The 26,957-nt window shown below is 36.3% G+C and overlaps 1 protein-coding gene across 6 annotated transcripts in view; it reads right to left on the minus strand.

Moving 5' to 3' along the window:
• Window positions 1–26,957, minus strand: part of ASXL2 (ASXL transcriptional regulator 2) — a 116,510-nt gene that overhangs the window by 11,316 nt on the left and 78,237 nt on the right. For 3 of the 6 annotated variants that reach the window (XM_060411953.1, XM_060411955.1, XM_027966580.2), the window contains 7 exons: window positions 21,495–21,610; window positions 18,332–18,461; window positions 17,097–17,243; window positions 14,936–15,099; window positions 9,726–9,822; window positions 5,970–6,075; window positions 2,871–3,582 (listed from right to left, as the gene is read on the minus strand). In XM_060411953.1, the coding sequence (XP_060267936.1) occupies window positions 2,871–3,582; window positions 5,970–6,075; window positions 9,726–9,822; window positions 14,936–15,099; window positions 17,097–17,243; window positions 18,332–18,461; window positions 21,495–21,610 (1,472 nt within the window). Of the gene's footprint in view, window positions 1–2,870; window positions 3,583–5,969; window positions 6,076–9,725; window positions 9,823–14,935; window positions 15,100–17,096; window positions 17,244–18,331; window positions 18,462–21,494; window positions 21,611–21,694; window positions 25,684–26,957 lie in introns of those variants that run through there. The other 3 variants (XM_042245887.1, XM_060411954.1, XM_060411952.1) reach the window with 3 other exon arrangements.

Genomic DNA, 26,957 nt, shown 5'->3' on the forward strand with positions numbered 1-26,957 from the left:
GGGAAAATTTCTTGTTCCCTTTTACACACTCACACATGTACAGCTAAGCATATAGGCTGAATTATCTCAAAGTACAGAGGCCTCTGGATAGCACCAGAAGAAAGACAATGTGTAACCCACCCCACCCACCCAAGAGGGAATACGTACATACTGGCTACACTATGAACCAAAGTCATTCTCATCGCCTGCTGGTATTATATTTATTCGTGGAGCTTTAAAAAAATATATGTGCTCTAAGTCCTATCCCTAAAATTGAAAATTAGAACTCCTAGAGGAAAAATGCATTTCTAAAAACCTTGTGAGGAGATTCTGAATGCATCATTAGGTCTGAAACCACTGATTTTCATATCATAAAATATATTTGAAAAGACTCTGACTTCTGTTCAAAACAATACTTTGAAATCTATTGGAATGCATCAGGATGCACCAATCTTAAACCTTCTAATAGTTGGTAAAGTTAAAAACAGAAAATAATGGTTACAGATGTTCTAGGACATTTAACTAAAAAAACTAAGCCACTGAGCCCAAAGATAATGCATCTTTCCGGAACTCCTTAATTGAGAATAATAAAGTCACTAAGGATTCTGCATTATTGGCAATACTCATTTCTGAAAAGGTCAGCAGTCCTGAAAAACTCTCTCTCTTTCAGAAGTTAGACCTATGGGATTTGTGTAACACTTGTCATAAAGCCCACATATTTCTCATCTTGAGATATACTGAACCTCTGTCTCAAAGTTGAATCTGTTTTACATCCAACTGCACACAGTATTTCAGAAGCTGCCCAGAGTAAAGTCGTTATTACCCTTTAGTAATACCATCTGGAACAGACAATTAATAGGGAGAAAAAACAGATGAAACTAGAAAATTAAAAACAAGAAGTAAAAAGCACAGTTGTTTAGAGGAATCATATATAGGATTAGGAACAAACCATCTTACATCAGAATAACCTTGAGAATAACAAGATACTCAGCACAATAAATGATATCTATCATAATGACTGAAAATCATCAATAACATGTTGATGAAATAAGGATAATCCTTCAAAGTGGTTTAAATAAAAATTTTTAATGCTTAAAAATAATTTGTTATTTATGTAACTAGTCCTATTATCTGTCTATGTAGAATAAATGAGATGTAATACTTTTTTTTTTAAATTATGAAAACCACACAAGGTTTCTAGGCGTTGATAACAACTGCAACAACTTAACTTACTGAGAAGCCCTCTCTCCTTGTATAGAAAAGGAATTAGATTCTTTCTGTTGTAACTGTAATATACAACGTATGTCTGAGTTTTCTATCTGTCTGTAGCTGTATATATATGTGTATATTTTATATTATATATATATGTAGGATAGATACATGTGCATACGTAATTTTATACAATAAGAGATTGATATTAAAATTCAAATTTTGTTTTTCTACTTAAGTTTTGTTTAAAAGATTTGTTCTAAATTACATTAAGCTTCGTCTCAGAAAGAGGGATTTGGATAAGGTCTAAGGTAAGAGAATTATAATACTAAAGTCACTTCTGCTAGAAAGCTTTGAAATGAGGCAGGAGTGAAAAAAAAAAAGGAAGAAAGTTAAGTAACATAAATTTGGTCACAAAAGATTTAAGTTTTCAGTGCAGAGCCTCTTTGGATTAGCAGAAAGATGTGGAAACAGAAATGATGGTTCTTACCCAGTGTCATTTATATAAAGTAAAACCTAAACTGTAACCCAGCTCTCAGGTCTAGAGATAAGATAAGCTTCAAAGAAAGGTTTCTCATATTTTTAAAGAAGAAGAATGAGTGATTATTATAAAATGAAAATCTCCAGCAAAGCATGAGAGTGTATCCTAATGGTAGAAAAATATCAAAAAAAGGAAAAGGAAAAAGGAGAGTCTTGAGTGCTGAAACCACAGAATTTAAAATTAAGAACAGCATAGTATTAGCAAAAAGAAGCAAAGAGGAGCAGAGTCTCATAGCGCATGAAACAGGTCAAGTACTTCTAACGGAGTATTTCAAGGGTTATTTCCAGTAGGACTTCGGTTCATCTAAGTTAAATTTAAAAAGGAAAAAACGTGTTTCTATTTGGCTTATTTTTTAACTTATATTCCAATGTGAATGAATACCCAGTGCCGGAGTTCATGCAGACACAATAATACTAATAAATACTATTAATAAAAAACATTAAGTCACTAGATATGATTAATGAAATGAAGAATGAACTGAAAACTGATGTTAGGCACAAGACCAAGTACACACGAAGGTAGTGACACTGCTATAGAAATTTAAAAGATCTTGATACACAGCAATATATGGCTAAAACACAAGTTAATCACATATCCAAAGCAGCAGAGCTTAGGCTATACCATCTTACTAAAATCCCTCAAGAGAGGGAGATTCATGGCGGCCACACACATTTCCTATAAAAGGACAGAACTAAAAGGGAGTTCAGACCTTCAAAACATCTCATCAGTTATGGCAGCAAGAAAAGGGTCAAGGCACATTCAAACATCATGGCTCTTGATACAAAGATACATGACCTCTTACATCAATGACCTCCTCCTGTTTGCTATTATACTTAACAGAATACATTCCATAATTGTCTTAAAATACAAGAGTAGCCAGCAGGGAGGGTGGGTGGAAGTGGATTACATTAGATTCTCAGATATTTGAATAAATATTCAAATCCCAATAAAGACCTGTAAAGCCGCACTTCTAAATGCCTGTTTCTTAATAATTTTACTCATGTATATGACCATGGTTACACACATATCAAATACATACCACTGCTTCCACATTAAGAAACATCACAAACACTTGAAATTTAGTAGGCAAAACCAAAAACTTGTTCAGACCATCTCTCTTCTTCAATTCTTCCTTTCTTACCTTGAGGGGTGGTACTCTCCGCACCTGGAACCTGTCCCCTCTACTGAGAAAGGGCTGTGGGGAGACCTGAAATGGCTGCTGGTGCTGGCGATGCTCAGTGACACGCGGCCTTTTCTCCCAGCTTGTCGGGGCCTCTTCTTGGGTGAGAGAAGATTTCCTCTTGAGGCTTTCTGGGCTGTGATCAGCCAGAGTTGATGGAGGCTCTTTCATAGTTGTCTCCTGTGGACCTGCTTCTACTGTGGGCTTCATTACTGTTGTTTCTACCCCAGGACTCTTGGGTTTGCTCAGGGAAGTAACTAAAGCTTCCTGGCTTTCATTTTTATTATAATTTGAAGGTGTAGTGAGATGATTCTCTTTCTCAGATTCCTGTTCAGCAGAGGCAACTGGCTTTTGCTCCACAAGAGCCTCATCCTTCGGGCACTTGATGGGAGGAATGCTGCTAAGCTCATTTGTATTGGTAGCCGGGGAAAGAAGGGGCTCTGTGGAGTGTGGCTGCATCTTATCTTGGCTTTCATGCTCTTCTTTTCTGACTGGTGATGGCATCTGCAGTACTTCTTCTTTAGATTCTAGCTGGGGAATTACTGGGACTACACTGACAGGTGAGGCCTCTGAAGGAAGCGTAGATTTTGGTTGCTCAGCTGGGGTTTTCTTTACTTTGGGATCATTGGGTGAAGCTGTCAATTTCTTTGAATCTTCAAGACTCAGGCCAGAACTAAAGGGTGGAAGAAAAAAATACTGTAGTTGAGAAATCGCCTATGTTACTGAATATATTATGAGATAATGTATATGGCAATATCTGGAATAATCTGTGGTACTTAGCCAGTAGTCTTTATATATTATCATCACTATTATTAATATTAGTGAAAGGTCTGGAACTAGAGCACCTAGATTCAAATCCTGGCTCTGATACCTACTATCCATGTGATATTAAGTAAGTGAGTAGCCTCTCTGTCTCAGTTTCTTTAACAGTGTTGTTGTTTAGTCACTAAGTCATGTTCGACTCTTGGCAAACCCATGGACTGCAGCATGTCAGGCTTCCCTGTCCTTCACTATCTCCCAGAGTTTGCTCAAATTCATGTTCATTGAATTGGTCATGCTATCCAACCACCTCATTTCTTTAATAGTACACTGAGGCTAATCACTTCACAGTGTTGCTAGGATGAGCAACTAATGCATGTAAAGTACTTAGAACAGTGTACCTAGGACATAATAAAACCTCACTGTAATGTTAATTATTATTATTACTTCTGCTTACAAAGGAGCTACACTGTCTACAGGCATACACCACAGACTTCCCACAGAGAAGTGAAAGAAGCCAAAGACCCATGTCCCATAGGATTGTGGGTTTGGACTGCAATCAGCTTGGACAGCAAGGAGATCAAACAAGTCCATCCTAAAGGAAATCAGTCCTGAATATTCATTGGAAGGACTGATGCTGAAGCTGAAGCTCCAATACTATGGCCACCTAATGTGAAGAACTGACTCACTGGTAAAGCCCCTGATGCTGGGAAAGACTGAAGGCAGGAGGAGAAGGGGACAACAGAGGATGAGATGGTTGGATGGCATCACTGACGCAATGGACATGAGTTTGAATAAGCTCCGGGAGTTGGGAATAAGCATGGTGTGCTGCAGTCCATGGGACTGTAAAGAGTCAGACACGACTGAGTGACTGAACTGAACAGCTTTGTTCTGAAGTACCCGTAGAAAGGCTGGCCCAAGAAATCTAAGGAAACCGGAGGAGACAGTAGGAGAGATGACTAATCTCCAGAGGTTGAAAATGAAAACTGAATCTTTGGAAAGTCTGTTTAAATTTTACTTGGTATAGCTCTAAAATTCTGAGATTAAGTGCCTCCGAGTTATCCTGGGAATGAAGGCCAAGTAGGACTTCCTGGCTAATAGCTAGACTACCCTGGAGGGTTCACTACAGATTTCCCCTAATGTCTCAGAATAATGTACAAGTAAAAATAAGATAGTCCTCTTTGGTGACTTCAAATAATCAGTCCTGTACCCCCGAGATGGAACGGCTAAGGACAAATTTGTACAATAATCAAATGTAGTCCTTCCCAAAAAGCTGGCAGAAAGTAACAGCTAAAAACAGAAAGACCCAAGAATGGCTGTAACGCTTGGAATGAATAATATTTACAGAATTAACTGCCACCTGTGATCATGGTCTAAATGTATTCACTTTGATTTCTGTAGAACAGCTCAAAGCTCACACCAAGAAGGTAAAAAAATCAGTGTACTGGGCTCTTCATTTCATTAAGAATCACTTCTGAAATGACCACAAAGGGGATAAGGACAGGAAGATAAGGAAAAGAGCTGTTTGTTCTCAAGCTATGATTATGCAGTCCATTAGGTATACATAAGGAAGGAAGAGAAACTAACAGACAATTAAGACTCTGGGTATTCAATTCTATTTCAAACAACACAGCCCCATTGTCATCTATTAAGTGGCCCCATTAAGTTTTTTTTTTTTTTTCTGGGCGGTTGAGGGGGATGCTTCGAGGCTTGTGGGATCTTAGTTCCCCAACCAGGGCTTGAATCTGCGCCATCGCAGTAAAAGTGCTGAGTGCTAACCACTGGACTACTAGGGAATTCCTTCCATTAAGATTCTGTTAAGGAAAAAACAAACGCACTATAGTGCCTTGAGAAAAGGGTCTGTATCTTGATTCAGCTATGTGTATCTCCCAGAGTGTCTTTTAGAGAAGAGAGGCTGTTTAATTACATGTTGAATATTATGGCATGTATTATAGGATTCCTTAGTGATTCTGGATAAGTTATCCTTTTGTGGGATAACTGCCTACAGTAAAAAAAAAAAAAAAAAAGTATAGAACTTAAAAAGAAAGGACTCTAATTCAAGAAAATAAAATCTTTTTTATAAGAAACCATACCATCTATAATGGCAATGTGTTAAGAGTTCAAGATTATGAGAAATCCAATTCTGTGTACCTAAGAATTATAAAAAGAAAATAATTTTCTTGGTAAAAAAAATAGAAGAAAATTGCAGACTAGATTTCCTGGGAAAGTAGTTAGATGAAGTAACACATGACATATGTATAGGAATTAACATTTGGTTTACAAAATCTGTCTTGATATTACCTCTGACCATAGTAGCTTTCAAAGAATTGTTCTTTCCAAGGCTCTACTTTTTTCTCCTTCTCAATCTCTTGTCGAATTCTCACCTGCATCTCCGGTGTAAACTCACCTACAATATATCAAAAAAGAGAGATGTTCAATAGGAATATGTTATTTGCAGCTTTCCACTACTGGCAAATCATGATAGAGTCATGAAGGAGTAATACTATATGTTATTTGCAGCTTTCCACTACTGGCAAATCATGATAGAGTCATGAAGGAGTAATACTATCATGTGAAAGTAACAGAAATCTCCCCAAATTCCTCCCTGTTAGGGAGAACTCCCTAAGTGCTGTAAGTTGAAACATACACACTTGCATCCCACTCCATATAGTTTCCAGTACTCAGCTGAGTTTAAGTGGGCTTTTTCTCTGGATTTTCCTTGTATCACTCCCTTCCAGCTCCAAATATTCCCTATAGATTTTTTATAAACTTTTTTCTCCACTGGAAAAAACAGTCATATGCTTTTGGTAAATAATGACACTGAACATTTTATTATTTAGGTTTTATTTAATGTGGGAGACGTGGGTTTGATCCCTGGGTTGGGAGGATCCCCTCGAGAAGGGAAAGGCTACCCACTCCAGTATTCTGGCCTGGAGAATTCCATGGACTGTGTAGTCCATGGGTCACAGAGAGTTGGACACAACTGAGCGACTTTCGCTTTCACTTTCTCTGAGACAACTTGTGTTTTAGTCCTTTTAGCTTTAACAGCATAATGAACAGCTATGGCCCTCCTTAAAGACATTTTGAGGTTCCAGTGAAAAGGTAGGGAGCTATTTTTGGAGTTGTCAGTTTTCTAATTGTTCCAGAAACTCTATGAGTCTAGTGCCCTAGCAACAAGACACTCAATATGCCAAAGACTAGGCTGCTCTGAATATGCCATTTATTTTCATATACTACCAACCACACCTCAATCCTTCCCACTCCATCAGTAGAGAACAATGAATGTGCTTGGTAGGCCATCTTAAAACCGGTGCCTGAGACAGGCTGCTGCTAAGTCATTTCAGTCGTGCTGTTTCCTGTTAATTCTCTAATACCCAGGACATCAAAGAATAAGTGGAAAGAGTATATTTGAAGTATAAGACCTCTTAGGCCTTAGAAGTATAGGAAGAGGGGGAGGAAAAGTGTTAGAAGACATCTAATACTTATCACTGCTGCTGCTGCTAAGTCGCTTCAGTCGTGTCTGACTCTGTGCAACTCCATAGACGGCAGCCCACCAGGCTCCCCCGTCCCTGGGATTCTCCAGGCAAGAACACTGGAGTGGGTTGCCATTTCCTTCTCCAGTGCATGAAAGTGAAAAGTGAAAGCGAAGTCGCTCAGTCGTGTCCGACTCTTAGCGACCCCATGGACTGCAGCCTACCAGGCTCCTCCATCCATGGGATTTTCCAGGCAAGAGTACTGGAGTGGGGTGCCATTGCCTTCTCCAAATACTTATCACAGTCTTCGGCATATGAGTGGGAGAAGAGGGATTTAGCCATCAGAATCCACCCAGAACTTCTGCTTTTTGGTTGTGCCTACTGGGCTTAATAGAAAGAGGGGTAAATAGTACTGAACTCTGTTCACATGTGTACAGTGTTCAAAGTTTTTGTTGCTCATAAAATATGATAGCATGTATAGGTATAGCAGTGACTGCTCATATTAAAAAAAAAGTAACGTAATAATAGAGGTAGCACTGTTGATAATACCTACTTTAAAAAGTTGGAGAGTAGGGAACATAAATCTAAATTATTCTTTTAAAAAAAGTACTAAAAAAAAAAATAATAAAATAAAATAAAAAAAGTACTGATAACAGATATGTTTTAAAGTGCTCAAGTGATTTTGACTCTTTCAGAAAAATGGGGTCTCTGTTCATGGAAATCTTTAAGAGAAAGGTCAAAAGTAATCAGTAATTGATCCTTTCTACACAGTTGTAGTGATCACTTCTATAACAACTATAATGAAAAATGTAGATATTAATTAGCTGGTCATTAGCTCCATCAGTAATCTGACAAAAAGTGAGCAATGATGAGCATTCCCAGTGCTCCCGTTACAACTGTATTTACTTTAAAGCTTCTTACACTTGTTTTCACAAAGCTATTCCTTGGCACAACTTCCCATAATTTTCAAGTGTTATTCTGTATTCTATGTGTACTGACACAGTGACACACACAGTATTTGAAATAAAAATAATACAATCACATACTATAAAACTACAGTCATCAAAACAGTATGGTACTGGCACAAAAATAGAAACACAGATCAACAGAACAGGATAGAAAACCCAGAAACAAGCCCATGCTGTGCTATGCTTAGTTGCTTAGTCATATCCAACTCTTGCAACCCCATAGACTGTAGCCTGCCAGGCTCCTGTGTCCACGGGATTCTCCAGGCAAGAATACTGGAGTGGGTTGCCATTTCCTTTTCCAAAGCTCATGCCCCTATGGTCAATTAATCTATGACAAAGAAAGCAAGATTCCACAATGTTGGAAAGACAGTCTCTTCAACAAATGGTGCTGGGAGAACTCGACAGTTACATGTTATATGTGGAATTCAAAAAGAAATATAAATGAACTTATAAAACAGAAACAGATTCACAAACTTGAGAACCAGCTTATGATTGCCAGGGGGAAGAGATAGTTAGGGACTTCGGGAAGGTCATGTACACTCTGCTATATTTAAAATAGATAACCAACAAGGACTTATTGTATAGCATATGGAGCTCAATGTTATGTGGCAGACTGTATGAGAGGGGAGTTTGGGGGAGAATGGACACGTGTATATATATATATGGCCGAGTCCTTTCACTGTTCAGTTGAAACTAACACAACATTGTTTGTTTATCAGCTATACCCCAAAACCAAATAAAAAGTTAAAAAAAAAAATAGTCAGTGGCTTTAATAATGGCTGAACATTAGAATCACTTGGGGAAAAAAATCAAACAAAAAACCCCCATTGAAGCTCAGGCAAAACAAAAATTGAGAGTGAGGCCCAGATTTCAGTATTAAAAAAAATACCACAAGTGAGTATAATAAGCAGTCAGGCTTAAGAACTGCTAATAGTGACTGATAATTACATGCTATGAAACACAGTCAATCACTCTTTTTACGCTTTATAATTTACCCTCTGTAGAACTGTTAGATCAGAATTAGAAACATGGCGAACCAGTGGCCACAGTTAGGAATTCTTGGTCATAATTTGCATTTATTAAAGCACTCTAGCTGCCACTAAACTGTACACCTCAAATGCGTGAATTTTATAGTACATAAAACATTTCTCAATAAAGTGGATTTTTTAAAAGTTCTTAGTAAACTGTTAGTTTCATTGATATGGGGCAGGGAGAAAGAAGTTATCTCACTGTTTACCAAACCATGATTCGTAACACCATGAAATAACTCATTCTATATTCTGCTTATTAAAATTTCAACTACCAGGCATGAAGCTAGAAATAATGAAACAGAATCTTTAGAAATAGGGCCTAAAAATCTGTATATTTTCAGTTTCCCAGGTAACTTTAAACCCTTGAAGAAACATCTTGCTGAACTCCATCTAGAGCTAAACTTGGTTATGTGCTCTAGATAAAAGTCTACCAATGTATTTCACACAGAATAACTAGTTCTTCCCTACGAAATGTTCTGTCCTTTGCCTTCCCAAACTGGGCAAATACCTACTGAAGCTCAGAGCTGTCAATATGCCCTCCCCATGCATACACCTTCTAGGAGACACATACAGTTGAACACTTACCTTCTGAAAGTCTTTCCTTCCAGCCTTGGGCTGCTGAAGTGAAGAACTCATTATTAAGGGCTGAGCCATTTAACTTCATCAGACCATCTGGACCAACCTGGGTCAAAGAATAAGCCACAGAAAGCTCAGGAAGCAAACCAAATGTTAATATGTGGAATGTGATGTTCCCGTCTTTTTTAGAAAAGAATGTGTGTACATTAAATTTTACAGAAACAAGACTAAATCACACCATGCTGATTATGGATACTTCTATTTTATAATGTAATACTGTTTTTTTCTTTCCTGTTTATCTCTTTCTTCCTCTCAATTCTATTCCCTATTGATTAATTATACTTAAAGAATCTTCTGCAAATAAATACATATATAAGAGGATTTTTCTAAAAGGTTCATTGTTTTCTAAAAATGTTACAAATTACACACACTACTCTGAAACTTATTTTTCTCACATAATACAATATCAAAGTGTCTCAACTTTTTTTTGGCTCCACTATAATAGCTGCAGATTATTTCATTGTTTGAATGTCCCTCAATTCATGTACTAATTTCCTAATCATAAACATACACTTTATTTCCAGTGTTTTCCCATAATCAACAAAGCTGTAGTAAGCATTCCAATAAAGATGAATATACTTAGTTCTTTTTATCTATGGAATAGGTTTTGAAAGCAAAGAAATATCTGTGTGTGTATGTAACTAAAGACTGTTAGATTATTTTCTAAAAAGGCTACAACAATTCACATTTCTACTAGAAATATATGAGCATATTCCTTATCTTGTGAACAAGAGATATTAACACACTATTTAACTTCTACCTATTAATGAGTTTGAAATGATAAAAACTTCCTTTATCCTGACTACTAGTTTTGTCTATCTTTCTGGTTGTTTACTGACTACTTAGATTTGCCATCTAGTGAAATGCTAATTCCTATCATCTGCTCATTATTCAGTACGGCCCCTTATCTTTTATCTTGTGAGAATCTTTTGCACGTTTACTTTTGCACAATAAAACAGCCACATAATTTGAAGGTATTTCCTTCCATTTATTTGTCTACTGACTTGATTTGTGATGTCATGCCAAAAGGTTTTAAGAGTCTTCTTTACATTTGCGATTTTATTAACCGCCATTCTCTCAAAGGTAACATCTAGATTCCTACCAGAATCCCTATGCATATTCTTCATTAATAAAATGATTTTTAAATTTATATGGAAAACTGAGAGGGGAACTGCCTTTCTAATTGCTAAACATACCACACAAAGTAACTGCAATCAAAACACTTATTACTAGCATTAGAGTGAACAAAGAAATAAGTGAAAGAGGAGAGTGCCTATAAATACATACTGCATGTAAATAGTAGAATATATATCAAAGATGGCAATTCAAACTGAGAGAAAAAGGAAGATTACATAAATATGTAGTGCTAGAACAGCTGGCCATCTAGTCAGTAGAAAATAAAGCTGAACCATAATTTCAGAGCAATATAAAAAATATTCTTGATGGATTAATAGACTAATTTTAAGTTTAAAGTCACAAAGTTTTGAAGAAAATTTAGGTAACTATTGGGACATCTTAGGGATTAAGGAACTCAACTCACTTTACTTTCTAAATCTATCTGGGCTAGGATGATACTCCTCTGGCTCTAGAGCACAAACTTTTTCTTTAAAGGACAGATAGGTCATATGGGCTACAAATAGGTCATATGGCCTCTGCTGCAACAGCTCAATTCTGTTGTAGCTATAGATAATATGCAGAAACTAACTGAAGTGGCTGAATACCAATAAAACTTTATTTACAAAAAAAGGCAGTAGACTGAAATTGGCCTGCATGCTAAAAAGCTTGCTGACTGCTGCTTTGTATTCTATGGATTTGGCAGAGGAGTAACTGACTTTCCTATGAGAAAAGGTCACTCAACATCTCCTTGAATATTCCAGTGTTGAGCAAGTTACTCCAAAACAAGTCAGTCCATTCTACAGTTTAATAGCTCTATTTTTTTTTAACATTATTTTAACTCCAAATTTGTTTCCTGGAGAAACAAAGTTTACCTCTTCCACAGACAGACCTTCAAATGTATCTGAAGAGAGGTGTTTTAATCCACACTCCTTCCTTATTCTTTCCTCTGGTCTAAATAATACTTTTCCTACTGTACATTGTTGGGTACTCCATACACTGAAATATGGTGCCCAATGTTTCATGCTAATAATAACCAGAATTTTGGATAAACTCCAAATTTCATCTGACAATGAGGCAGAATCACTAATACATTCACTAATAATTTCATTAATAAATTCCATACTCCCTATTCTCAGATTACTGTGCCTTCCTGCCACAGTAACTGAAAACGACAGTCAAGTAGCCTCCTATTAAGAATACACAACAGGACTGCACTCAACAGAAAGCTTATAAGTTCTAAGGTGCCTTTTAATTCCAAAATTGAACATAGCAAGATCCCCTCTAACAGAGGACAAGGACCATTAGTCATAAGACAGTTCGGAGGAACCCACAATAAAGTTCTACAGATAGACCCTCTCTATTAGGTCTTGTGTTATTAGCCCCAACCTACAAACTTGAGTCTTTAAAATTGATAAGAGCAATACCAGGCAAGAAGAGAAGTTCTTTAAAAACTCTCCCAAAACTTCAGTCTCCTTACTTGTTCTAACCAAGAACTGGGGATCCCCAAATCTATAATTTCTCCAAGAAATGTTAAGGTAGGGAGAGCAATAGCTGGGAAGGATCCATTTTACTTCTTTGTCCCTACTGCTGGTAGTACACTGACTTATCTGACTCCCCAGAAATGGAATCTGACACACACGTGCTGCTGCTGCTGCTGCTAAGTCACTTCAGTCGTGTCCGACTCTGTGCAACCCCACAGACAGTAGCCCACCAGGCTCCCCTGTCCCTGGGATTCTCCAGGCAAGAACACTGGAGTGTGCTAATTCATAGCAATATAATAACTGGTATCAATATAGTCTAGTAGAAAGATGATTTTCAGAATGAGAAAGATTTAGTTTTGACTTTATAGTCAAATAGCTATAATGATCTGTATAGCTTACTTATAATCTCTTACTACAAACTAGAGGACATACCTAGTTCTCTTACTATAATACAGGTAAAACAGATCTCTCTCATCCTGTTTTTAAATGATTAGAAAAAAGTGGAATGCCTTACAGATTGCTTAGAACATAGTACATACTTGGAAATAATCATTAATCTTTTAAAGAAACCACAGAATTGAAAAAACCTTACAAAATCATAATGAACCTTTTGCAGAGGAGGAAACAGAAGATCAAAAGGGAGAATGACTTGCTAGTCACTCCTCCTTCCTCGACGAAAGCCTAGGTCTTGGACCTATGCCTTATTCCTGACCATCTTAAATTTCTCTGATCCCTGCCAAGATTCTTCCAAACCTTTAGTGTTTCTGCTAGGTACCATTTAGTTGTATTAAGGACTACAAACTATTTTGGATTTTGTTGTTGTTCAGTCACTAAGTCGTATCCAACTGTTTGTGAACCCATGGACTGCAGCACACCAGGCCTCCCTGTCCCTCACTATCTCCTGGAGTTTGCCCAAGTTCATGTCCATTGAATCACTGATTCTATCCAAACAACTCTTCCTCTGCCACCCTCTTCTCCTTTTGCCTTCAACCTTTCCCAGCATCAAGGTCTTTTTCAATGAGTCAGTTCTTCACATTAGGTGGCCAAAGTATTGGAGCTTCGGCTTCAGCATCAATCCTTCCATGAATATTCAGGGTTGATTTCCTTTAGGATATCTAGTTTGATCTCCCTGCTGTCCAAGGGACTCTCAAAGAGTCTCCTCCAACACCACAGTTCAAAAGCATCAATTCTTTGGTGGTGAGCCTTCTTTAGGGTTCAACTCTCACATCCGTACATAACTACTGGAAACAACACAGCTTTGACTAGACGGACCTTTGTCAGCAAACTGATGTCTTTGCTTTTTAATACGCTGTTTGTCATAGCTTTCAAGAAGCAAATGTCTTCTAATTTCATGGCTGCAGTCACCATCCACAGTAATTCTGAAGCCCAAGAAGAGAATATCTGCCATTGCTTCCATTTTTTTGCCTTCTATTTGCCATGAAGTGATGAGACCAGATGCCATGATCTTAAGTTTGTTTAATGCTGAGTTTTAGGCCAGCTTTTTCAATCTCCTCTTTCACACTCATCAAGAGGTTCTTTAGTTCCTCTTTGCTTTCTGCCATTAGTGGTATTATCTGCATATGAGGTTGTTGGTATTTCTCCCAGCAATCCTGATTCCAGCTTGCAACTCATCCAGCCCCGCAATTCTCATGATTTACTATGCATATAAATGAAACAAACAGGGAGACAATATACAGCCTTGTTGTATTCTATTCCAAATTTGGAACCAGTCTGTTGTTCCATGTAAGGTTCTAACTGTGCTTCTTGACCCATATACAGGTTTCTCAGGAGACAGGTTAAGATAGTCTGGTATTTCCATCTCTTTAAGAATTTTCCAGTCTATTGTGATCCACAGTCAAAGGTGTTCACGTAGACAATGAAACAGAAGTATATGTTTTTCTGGAATTCCCTTGCTTTCTCTATGATCCAACGAATGTTGGCAACTTACTTCGTACATGTGGAAATTCTTGATCCAAGTCTAAAGCCTAGGTTGGAGGATTTTGAGCATAGCCTTACTAGCATGGGAAGTGAGCACAAATGGCTGGTAGTTTGAACATTCTTTAGCACTGCCCTTCTTTGGAATTGTGATGGGAAACTGACATTTTCCAGTCCTGTGGCCACTGCTGGGTTTTCCAAATTTGCTGACATCATAAGTTTATTATTAAAGCAAAAAGTGTTTTAGAAAAGTTTAACAAAAAATGAAAGTAACATTCTTAATCTCATCAAAAGATCCACTGAAACACCTCATGTAATGTCTTAAGACAATTCTTCCTTCTGAATTATACTCTGTGGATGTCTACATCCTAAAATGATAGCTAGACAAATTTTATTCCAAATCCTGACATTTCTGATAAGAGGGTTCTTTTTCTTTATAAGCCTTACAGGGCCACCCAATTAAGAACACTTACAAAAAATATTATTTTCCTTATTGATACTTTTGATACCACTTCTTTACACGTACACACAAAAACCATTTAAAAAATCTTAAGGAGTTCTAAAGGTGATGGCTGAAAGAAGCCCCAGAAGGGTTAGAAAACTGCTGATATGCTTGAAAGAACGCACCTGTCGATCCACTTCTGGAAGCAGTAAAAGCAGTCGCTGTTGGCAGTCTCCAGGAAGGACTGAAAAGGTGTGTTTGTTGATTAGCGCTCGTAGGTTTGTATTAACCAGAATGGAATCTGGCGTCTCAACATCAATCTCAGCACATTTAGTTCTCTTCATTTGCCCTGTAAAAACATGGAGAAGAATCACCTGGGCCTTCTTCACATTCCTGTTTCTTTCTAAACTATACCTTGCTCTGTATTACAAAACAGCCATGGCTGTCATTATTTTAAAATATCACACTATGAAAAAGGTAACACTTCAGGTTCTTAGAAATGAACAAGGCAAATTTTGTTCATTCATAAAGGATAAAAAAAATGTTATCTCCCCTGCAAAACTGGAATAAACTGTAAAAGTGAATCTTTTGTCATACTAAAAAATGCATTTTATGTTCGAGATTTGATCATTTCCCTAATGGAACTGAGAAGTTTGTAACAACACATACACAGAATGACTGAAAAATGGAAAATTCAAATATCTCTATAAATTACACCAAGGCTCTTTTTCTTTTCCCATAATTATTTTCATAAATTTTCTCTGCATTAGCTAAACATGTTATGATTGAACAGCTTAGCAGTTATAGGAAGTCTGTTCACAATAGGAAGGTTTCAGTCTTTCTAGACACTGATGGGAGTTGAGAACACAGTTTAAAACATAAATGGAATCTGTGGCTTTCAATTCTACAGAATTTTCTCACATTATTTTCCTTGTATTCTTGCATCATTATCCCTCTTTCAATTCCTGGCCTTTCTGACATTTCCACTATTTAAGACATTAGACAGGCTAGACTCATGTTCCCACTTTATCTTCTCTCTCTTTTTCAATCTCTCCTTTGACCTATGTACTAGGAAATTATTCCACCTCTAACTTTTAGTACTTCTACTAGAATTTTTTATCTCTGCTCCCATTGTATCTAATATCCTGGAACTCTTTATTTTCTGATTTTTTAAAACAGTAGTATTCTGTTCTTTCATGGATGTGATATCATCTTTTATATCTTTCTGTGAATACCATAGCTTTTAAAGTTATTTGTTTAACGTTTTCTCCTTCTTGACTTATCTCTACTTTTGTGAGTCTATATTTCAGATTCTCCCATGATGGAGGTTTTCTTCAAAGGTAATCACAAGCAAAAACAGGTCCTAGAAGACTGACTGAAAGTTCTGGTGCCGGGGTGTGTCTTGTAGGCTGATGAGCTGCACAGAAGTCAATTCCAGATGATCTCTTTTAGCTGGCAATCAATAAATTTGTCGGCGCAGTTGATTGGTTTCTTTCTTAGGCTATTCAATTTCTTTCAGTACCAATCCTTCACTCTCCTGCTAAAGCTTAGGTGGGGAGGAAGAACAAAGTAATGCAGATAGAAACATGCCCCACTACTAACATTCTGGACACCAAGCAAGCAGGAGGATCACTATTCTGTATCTGTGTTTTATTTCATTTCCCTGATTCCAGTATACTGCCTCCTTATCTGTCCTCAGTTATGTATGGTGTCTCTAAATTTAAAGTCTGTAAGACTTACTTTCACCTCAAAATAAATCTCTTGTCTCCTGCTAACGCTTCTTATTAACTTTTAAAGAAGGTTCTTCTTTTCAACCCTATGCTTCATCTTCTCTAAGACATGGTATTTCCAATTCTTAAACCCGTCTGGAATTCTACAGGCTCAGCTGGCTTGCTTCCTACTGGCACCTGCTGCTCAGCTCTATGAAAAACTCTATCCAGTTATCTTTCAAAATTTGGTGATATTGCTTGTCCATCTGTTATCTTCTTGTTTTCTTTACTCTTTAGGGTTTAATCTTTTGTTTTTCCATATTCTTGCTTTAGTGAGTGGGACTTAGAGGGAGCAGGAAAAGTGGCTCAGTTTGCCATGTTCAATGATAAGCCCTTCTATGTATGTATACAGAGATAAAACATAAATAATACTGGATAAAGAAACCCCTTGTCAGAAAGAGAAATTAACCACAAAAAGATCTTATTCTGAAATGAAGTTTGATACGCAGGAAAGGAAGAACATGAAAACAGTCAAGAGCTCAAAGGAAGCAGCAATTAAGCCTGGCAGGTAACGAACTTCAAACACAGAGTTGACAATTTAATGTCTGAGAACTGAGTCCTTAGTAAAGTAACTTACTTGTGTGGAGCCTGTCAGACCTCTGGAATGACTTCTTCCCCAGGCCCAGCAGATGATTTTCCACTTTAACCGAAGAAGAAGAAAAGCTAGAGTTTGAGTTCTGAGGGCTGCTTGACTGCCCGTCAGATTGCTTTCCTTCCCATATTGCTAGGGGAAAAAATATATAACCCTGAAGTTATAGATAGAAACTAATCAATCAAAAGAACAATTAAATCATACAATGCTAACCAAAGGTTATCAAGGAAATCAAACCAGTCAATCCTAAAGGAAATCAATCCTAAGTATTTATTAGACGCACTTATGCTGAAGCTAAAGCTCCAATACTTTGGTCACCTGATGCAAAGAAATGACTCATTAGAAGAGACCCTGATGCTGGGAAAGATTGAAGGCAGGATGAGAAGGGGATAAAAGATGATGAGATGGCTGGATGGATGTGAGCTTGAGCAAGCTCCAGGAGATGGTGAAGGACAGGGAAGCCTGGCGTGCTGCAGTCAGTCCATGGGGTTACAAACAGTCGGATGTGACTGAGCAACTGAATAACAACAAACCAAAAGGAGTTATGTTTGAGGCAATGTGACCCTGCAAATGTGTTTTGAGTCTGAGAATTAGGAGTCAAAAGTGAATAAAACCCCTTTCTTCCTCCCAGCACATTATTTGCTTCTAGTGGTAAATTTCCTTTCTAACAAAAATGCAAAGTTCTACAAGACATGGTTTAAATCTGGCAAACTCATAAATAAGCTGGCATTGAACTGAACTGTGTAATAAAAAAGCCTATACCTCGAACCAGTTTAAATTCAAAAGAAAAGCAACAGTAACAAAAAATCCAAAGGCCCTTGGATATGTCCAATGGAAACTCAAAGATATTATGCACTCTTAGGAAAGATTTGTATTTTTAAAGGAGAGAACTTGTAGAGTTCAGCTTGAGCAACTTGGAAACATCAGCTTTATAAGGTTACTAATTGGAGGCTTCTAAATATTATTGTTAGACATTTTGGGAATGAGTCACTGATCTTATTCTAACATGCAAATCCCAATGATGTACTTTAAAATAATTGTATGATTACTCTACATAAATGTCTTCATTTACCCTAAAAGGATTTATACTGAGCATTTGGCAATATAAGGATTATGTAAATAAATACAATAATTTAAAAATAAATAATAGACTATATGGGTTTGGTATAAAAAAATACTGGAAAAGAAACTTTTGCTGAAAAGACACTTGGTCTGCCTACCAGGTTTGGCAGGTACAGGGTCACTGGATGCTTTGACAGTCTTCAGAGACAGGTGCTGGTTGGAGGAGATGGACATGCTTGGCCTGCATTGCTGCTGCTGCTGTTTCTTCTGTTGTTGCTGTTTTAGTGCCTAGAAAGAGAAAACTGACTGTAAGAAACAAAACAAATCAGTTTTTAGTAATAACAAATAATAAATGACTTCTTTTAAGTGGTGAGGACCATGCTGACTATACAATTTCTGTGAAATCTATCCAAGTAAACAAAAATCTCAATTAAACTAATTAAACACAGGCCTAAATGAGCCTTAAAATTTGGATTTTTTACCTTCACCAGTATTCTCCCGTATATAAATCTGAAAAACTGTCATTAACATTTTTTAGAACTTAAAAATCACCAATAAGCCAGGGATTTCTCAAACTTGTAGTAGCAGAGAATTAGATACTTTCGATCATTCTGAAAACAGAATTCTAAGCTCTGAACCAAGAACAGTTCTCATTTGTATCAACTTTATCTAGAAATATAAATATTTCCCTTATGTATGCTTCAGAGGTGCTGCAGTTGAACAGAAAGTAGTAAATAACTACTTGAATTTGATCTTATGTAAGGGCAGTAAGATTTGGCCCAATGATTAAATGAATCTCAGGGATTTATAGCACTGTGGTAAACGAGAGAAGGGAAGATTAGAAAACACTGGTTCTATTAATAAGAAGTGTGGTTCCTTCTGGTTACTTCAGAATATTTTAATTTCTATAATGTTCTTATAGAATATACTAAACTAGAATGAACAGAAGAATAAAGAGCTTCTGAGGTTTTAATCATGAAGATACATAAAGGCAACTGTTTAATTCAAGAGCTTAAAAAAAAAAGACAAAGAAACTAAAACTACATTTCAGGAAAAGGATGAACATCTATGACCTCACTAAAATGTCAACTGAAGCTTTAACTTTCAAGACCATCAGGTAGAAAAGTGTGGAATAACCAACTGCCTACTTGTTTCCGATTCTTTCTTCACAATACGGTTTTCTCCTACTTCACATTCACATGTTGTTCTGGCTATGCCATATAGGCACAGTGGCAACACTTGATTTCCTTGATCTAAGCTGTTAGTGGAGAAAAGAATACTCAGAGTCTCTGATATCTGGCTTACCTTTTACTTATAACATTTATAATAGGTGAGGCAGAAACATAATGTCAGTTTTGTCTGATCATTGATGACAGCTTATCTCTCATTCTTTGCAATCAGAATACAAAATGTTTGTAGGCTTCCTGTGTGGCAGCCACTAGTATTTATTTCCTTCTATTCGCAGTATGTAGGTCATTCTAGGTTAATGTGAAATTTAATAGAGCTACTTGATCTTATCTATTTCTGCTATGATCACATAAATTCAGATATAAGATAAAAATGAAACAACTTACAGCTTCTCTGTTTTAAGAACTGCATTCAGTTTCCCCCTCCCTCAGTAGTATACAAACCCTGTTCCTAATTTTAAAATTTAAAAAACAAACAGTAAAAAGAAACTTCACTGTGGTAAAGGATAACGTATACTGAAATGTTTTCTCACCTAATAATATGAAAAACATACACAGGAGGCAAAAGCTTTACATATCAACAATCTAATTTACATAATTTCCCATGTTGATATTCTTTAAAGAAAATACACTATCTGACTCCTGAGATTACAAGAAAATAATAGAGTAGTTTTTACGTCATGAATAAGGTAACAAGTTACAGTCATCAACTTATTTTTCCTTACTGAGTTTCTTCTACACTTACATCATATGTGTGTGCTGGTGCATATATACATATTCATGTTTCCATTAAAAATATATTATTGTTCTGGGTATGTATGTCAGATATGTGTATATTTTTAATGAGTGCTGTAACAATTTTGATTTTAACTATTAAACATTATAGTGTGGTGATGTTTATATGTGCAGAATTTCATTACAAAGTAAACTTTTAATCCTATGTAACTGTCTAATGTATGGATATGCCACTGTTAATGAAACAATTCATGTATGTATCTCTACTTGTAAATTTTTCCTATTACAAACTTTAATGCAAACATTTTTCTGTGTATGAACACATGCATTTTTCTAAGTTAAGTTTCCAAATATTTAACTGCTTAGTCACAGGGTATGTGCACTTAAAATTTTAATAAATATTATAAAATTTTTCTCCAAAATAGCTATGATAATTTATATTCTACAGCAAACTTCAAGTAGTCATTTTCCCACATACTTGACAGTGCTTGATGTTATAATCAAGCTCTATTATATATACCAATCTAAGGATAGAAGTGGTCTGTGTTCTTAATTATTAGTCAAATTTATACGTATTGATAATCTGCATTTCAAAAAAATGAAAAGCTAGTTCCTTGAAAAGCCCAGTAAAATAGTCGGCAAGTAACACTGAGAAAAGATACATTATAAACAAAGAACACTGAGGAACAAAAGAAAAACACACAAAAAAATCAAGTGAGCTAGACCATTTTTTAAGAAAAATAAATTTCCAAAATTGGCAAAAAGAATCAGAAATCAAGAGTAGTACTAAATGAAACTGAAACACCCTAGTGGTAAAAGGTAAGATCTGCAAGACTAATTTCTACTATTTTTTCCAAAAATCTAGAAAAATATAGAGAGCTACAGAACTTAATAGATGCTAAGAACAATCCTGATTCCAAAACTATACAAGGATGGTACAAGAAAATAAAATCTAAGCCAAACTCATAAAAAAGAAAATTCCACTAATATATTAAAAATGATATAACAAACATAACAGGGTTTATTCCAGAGAGTTAACTATAGATTAACATTAGAAAATCTAGCCCTGGAATTATGCATACTGGCTGACTTAAAAAGCTATCTGATGACTTCATAAATGCTGAAAAAAATCAACCTGAAAAAATTCAGTACCTACTTGTAACACACACACACATACACACCCCTCATAGCAAACTAGAAACTAGTGAGGAACTTTAAAAATGTGATTTAAAAAAAAGTAACACAGAGGTGCATAAATTATTAAAAACAAATTAGGAAACTGTATAAAATTTTTCCTTATAAGGACTTAATGTCCTTTCAAGAAACTATCATTGACTACCAGAAGCATGCATTTTTAATGTACGAGCGTATACTTCTGTAAAGAGAAGAGCATGATTACCTGCTTTAGTGCCTTCTTGCTGTGCTTCTGTGATGAAGAAATGACTTTACCTGCTGGAATGGTAGGAGATGGGCAGCCCGAATGAGGAGAAGATGGCTGTGACAGCCTAGATGATACTAGGGGGAGAAAAACGACAATTCCAAGTTTTGTTATCAGAGGTGATATGAAGCACCATTCCTTTCCCAATCATATAGTGCTACCTGTATTAAGAACTGTGACCAAACACTTTTGGGAAGGATCTTCTTTTTGGAGGTCTACTGCAAACAGCCTCCCTTTTCAGTTTATTTCCTCAGAAAGCTCTACTGAAGGATGATAGGATGGGGAAGGGATGAATGTTAGTATTCATTACTTCTCATTCTTTAATTTTTTTCAATAGAATTGACAGAAGAAGCAGGAAACAGAATATAAACCGTGAGTCATCAACTAAGGTAAAGTTTAGAAAAGATTCTAGAACCTACTGGACAGTATTAGTAACAACATGGTATTGTGGAAGAGCCCTGGGTTGATAGAACGGGTTCCAGTTTCCCTTATCCTTAAAATGAAGGCAATAAGGTCATTCCAGCTCAAACACTACCGTTCTCTAATTCTTACATTCCTTCAACTCTGATATCCATGTGAAAGGGTGCTTTAGGACTTCTGATGGAATCAGTGTAGGTATACATAGGATGGAACCACTCTCTACTTCATCACTAGCTGTTTTATCAGACTCAGCCAAATCTCAGTATTGCGTGAAGGGTTTTCCCCAGCAAGAGTCTATACTTCTTATAATAAACATAATTAAGATCTTCATGTTCTCTAAAGTTCGACAGTGTATAATTTATGATACAAGATAATAAAGAAATTGCTGACTCAGACTCAAAAATAAAAATGACGCAACAGTAGACAATGTTAAGAAGACTCGTCATACTTAACTTCAGCTTTGTATCCCAGCCTTAACTGGAGGTTTATATATGGGAAAGAAAGTGTGGTTATTAAAAAAAAAAACAAAACAACACGTTAATTGTAACATATAAAACAAAAAATGGAGTTGGATAATTCTTGAGATGGTTAAACAACAAAAAGAAACTAAATTCTTAGTGCACTCAGATGCTGACCAATTTTTTAAAATAACAGTTTCACTGAGATACAATTCCTATACCAAACAATTCACCTGAAGTGTAAAATTTAATGGCTTTTAAAATATTTGCAAAGTTGTGCAACCATCATCAGAATCAACTTTCATCACCCATTAAACAATTCTGTACTGGTTAGCTGTCATTCTTCTTTCCCCCTGACTGACTTCCCTCTTTAGTGATGGGCTTTTTTTTTTTTTTTAATGAGTGTTTTAAAGATTCATCTATGTTTCAGCATGTATCAATACTTTATTCTTTTTATCACCAAATAATATTCTACTGTATGCATATACCACATTTTGTTATTCATGAGCTGACAGACATTTGGGCTTTTTTCACTTTTTGGCCATTTTGAACACTCATTAGCAGGATTTTGTGTTGGACATATGTTTTCAACCCTCCTGGGTTCATATCTAAAAATGAAATTGCTGGGTTTTTCAGTAACTCTATGTTTAAACTTTTTAAGGAAGTCCTAAATTGACTTCTAAAATGGCTGCACCACTTTTACAATTCCGTCAGAAATGTATGAGTGTTCCAATTTTTCCACTCTTGTCAACACTTGCTGTTGTCTGTCTTCTTGATTTGACCAATGTTTTTAATGGACATTATGAAAATAAAGCTAAGAACTATTAATATTTAACTATATTTACTTTCTTTTTAATAGTTTGCAGAAATCTGAGAATATACATGTCCTCAACTCCCCCAATATCTAAAAATAAACAACAAACCAACCAAAATGACCCCATTAAAGAATGCAAGAATTCTAACTGTGGCCTGGAAAACAGACAATAAAGCTATCTGTGATTACCAGGGCAAACCTTTGGAATGTTTCCCTTTAAGGCAAAAGCCCTTTCTAGCAAATGAATCCATAAACATATCTTGAAGCCAACTAAAATAAATCAAGAAAATTCCAGGACCTACCAATCAGGAAAATCTCCCAGAGTTGACTTAATGCCAAATACTGGTCTCACAACTTTAATGAAACTTTCAAATATTGAAGGTTCAAAACTACAAAGAGTAAGCATGATTTAAACACGCTGATAAACTCATCTCTTTTAATCCTTCTAGTGCCTACGCTATCTCTAAGACACATGACCTTTATTAGAGTAACCAAGAATTAAACATCACCTATTTGCCTAATGCTGTGCTAGGTTCATTTGAACAGAACTTCATTGAATTCTTATAACTATCCTCTAATGCGAAGAACCGACTCATTGGAGAAGATCGTAATGCTGGGAAAGACTGAGGGAAGAGAAGAGGATGAGATGGTTGGATGGCATCACCAACTCAATGGACACGAATCTGAGCAAACTCTGGGAGACAGTGAAATCTGGCATGGGGCTGCAAAAAGCTGAACACGACTTGGTGACTTGAACAATAAGGTAGGTACAACTTCTCTTTCTATTCCCACCCAGTCTCCTCCAATTCTACCCTCTGAGATAACTAAATAGTTGGATTGGTATCCTTGTTGACATTTTTCTATGCAAATAAAAATATGAAAAATTTCAAGGATGTGTATTTATATATAAATATTAAATGTAAACACCTGCATACTGTGATGGTATTATCTAAATTTTCCTTATCTAGAAATTTAATTAGCCTGCAAAAGGACTCAGGTACTAAGGAGCACAACCAACATTTGAACTTTGCATAGTTTCAGAAGAGTGAGTACTTGCAGTGCGTTAGGTGGTGGCCACTAAAAGTCTATCCATGTCCTAACCCCCAGAAATGTTATATCATTTGGAAAAGGAGACTTGGCAGATATAATTGATTTTGAGACAAGGAAATCCTCTTGGATGAGCCCAGTGGGTCTTAAAATCAAATGACGAGTTACCTTAAACACAAGACAAACACAGAAGGGAAGTCCACGTGAAGACAGAGGCACAGGCTGAAGGACCGCCTTCCTTTTAGCAGCTACACAAAATTTCATTGTGCAGATGCATCCTAATTTCTTCAACTGGACTCTGATGAGTAGTTTAGTAATTTCTAGTCTTTTGCTCTCATTATTACACTGTTTTAAACGCTGGTTTCTAAGATATTGTACCAAGAATGATACTATTATTATCTAAAAAATGCAAATTACTGAATCCCAACCCAACTCTACTGAACAAGAAACTGTGAAGGTATGGCCCAGGAATCTGTGTCTTAATGAGCTCTCCAGGTGATTCTGATGCATGTTCAACTATAATATACTGAGAAACCAGCTTTCCAAAGTGATTTAGAACTTGAGGCTCATTAAAGCCAGTTTTACTTATATATTGTATAGTTTACTGAAGTAGTTTCAGCTTGTTGGATACATCTGTACCATCCACTGGGTATAAGCTCAGAAGGCACCACTTTTCAATATAGCATTGGGAATTTTCCATTTCAACAAATGATTATCATATGGAACAAGGTCCACAGGGTAATGGACTATTCATATTAGATGCATTTGAATTAAAAGAATTAGTAAATAATCTCTTAGTATTTTATTTTTTCTCCTGAAAATATTCAGTGAGACCCTCTGAAGTATTAGAGGGACTATCAGAAAAAATGGAGCAGTAATATCAAAATTGAAACTGAGCTTTATACAGTTAAAGGATTAACCGTTGAAAGACTGATAATTTAAGTTCCCCAAATTGTTTTCATGGTCAAAAAGAGCAATACTTCTCTTAAGGGAGAGTTTTAATTTTCACAAATTAATAATAAAAATAACTTTACTATTAAAAATATATAAAGACAATAATAATAATAAATAATTTTATCAGAAGATAAAAACAATAATACATGTAGTTGTTTCATGCTGTAATATCGTATTTCAGGGAAAAGGCAGACTTCACTTAGATACGATCCTACCAAAAAAGCAGCAGAAAAAGTTGATTTTAATCATTTTTCTGGTGTTATTCCATCTTACCTTGACTTGGAATTCCACAAAGCTCTTCTCTGAACATTGTTTCCTGTCTGGAAATTAGGAACTGAAACTACAAACTCCTAAATTCTTCCACCTCACACAGAAATCAATAAACTAGTGTTAACATTTGATTGAATTTCAAGGTTCTACTCTCTGTTCCTATCTGGCTGAAAGGTACACCTATTTCAAGAGAGTCTCTATCAATTTCCAACTAGAAGTATCAGTTTTGCTGTCAGAGCTCTTTATTTTTGTACATAAAAGGAAGTGGGTTTCGATACTATCTCAGTGTTCTTCCTGTCTTACAATGCATTTGAAATAAAGTGATGTCAGATTGAGAGTAAAAGCTCTAAATAAGAAAACGGAATAGACACACATTTGTTTTACCTTTATTAATAACTGCAATTGTCTTAGAATTGTTCTGCAGCATGCTACTACTATCACTGCAAATTACAAGTTTTCCACTTTAATTTGGACTGGACTACAAAAATACTCATATGTATACAATAGAAAACTAAACCTACATTTCTATGCCTATGCCACATGCATGACTCAAGAATGAGAGAAGTACATCCTATGAGAGACTAAATCATTCTTCATTACTGCTAGCTTAGCATTTATCCATTTCTTAAGATATCAGAGCTGCCAGAGTCAATATGAATTCCATATGACATCACATACACTTCTCATCTCCACCTTTCAAACACCACATGAAGTTCATCCTAGTCTCAGTTTAACAGGCTACAATCAGAAAAGATCTTAAGATCTCAACATAAACTGAGGCTAAGTAGTTAATACTGTGACAATTTCGAGAAGAATGCATCAGAGGCAGTTCGAAAATAATTTATGTTGACTACAATTTTGAATTTGCTATAACCTTGATGTTAATATCTTCTATTATTTTGCCACGTATGGGGCAAGGTTGTAATATTTTAATCTACCCATTAAGCTACTGAGAGGAGGAGAAGGGGACAGAGGATGAGATGGTTGGATGGCATCACTGACTTGATGGACACGAGTCTGAACAAACTCCAGGAGTTGGTGACGGACAGGGAAGCCTGGAGTGCTGCAGTCCATGGGGTCGCAAAGAGTTGGACACGACTGAGCGACTGAACTGAAGCTACTGAGAATGGGGTTCAACTGTTATTTCTTAAATCCTCCTGTAATCACGACACATTTACCTCACAGGTAGCCTTTCACAACCATGTAACAGTCACTACCTCAAACAGCTATTGCAGCCTATGAGCTACCAAAAAGCAAAGACCTACACAACCGTGACTTTGTTCCTAGTTTACTGACCACCTTTAATGCTGATTTCCCTGTTTCCAGCCACATCCAGAAATTATGAATCTGTTTCTCTTGCTTGATGACCTGGTTTGGTTCCTAATCCTAGATCAACAATTTCCAAACTTAAAAAGAAAAATGTAAACTGGGGGGAAGCAGAGAAGAGAAAGAGGCCTAAAT

Source organism: Ovis aries, chromosome 3 (genome assembly GCF_016772045.2).
Source record: "Ovis aries strain OAR_USU_Benz2616 breed Rambouillet chromosome 3, ARS-UI_Ramb_v3.0, whole genome shotgun sequence".
In the NCBI taxonomy this organism is placed as follows: Eukaryota; Metazoa; Chordata; class Mammalia; order Artiodactyla; family Bovidae; genus Ovis; species Ovis aries.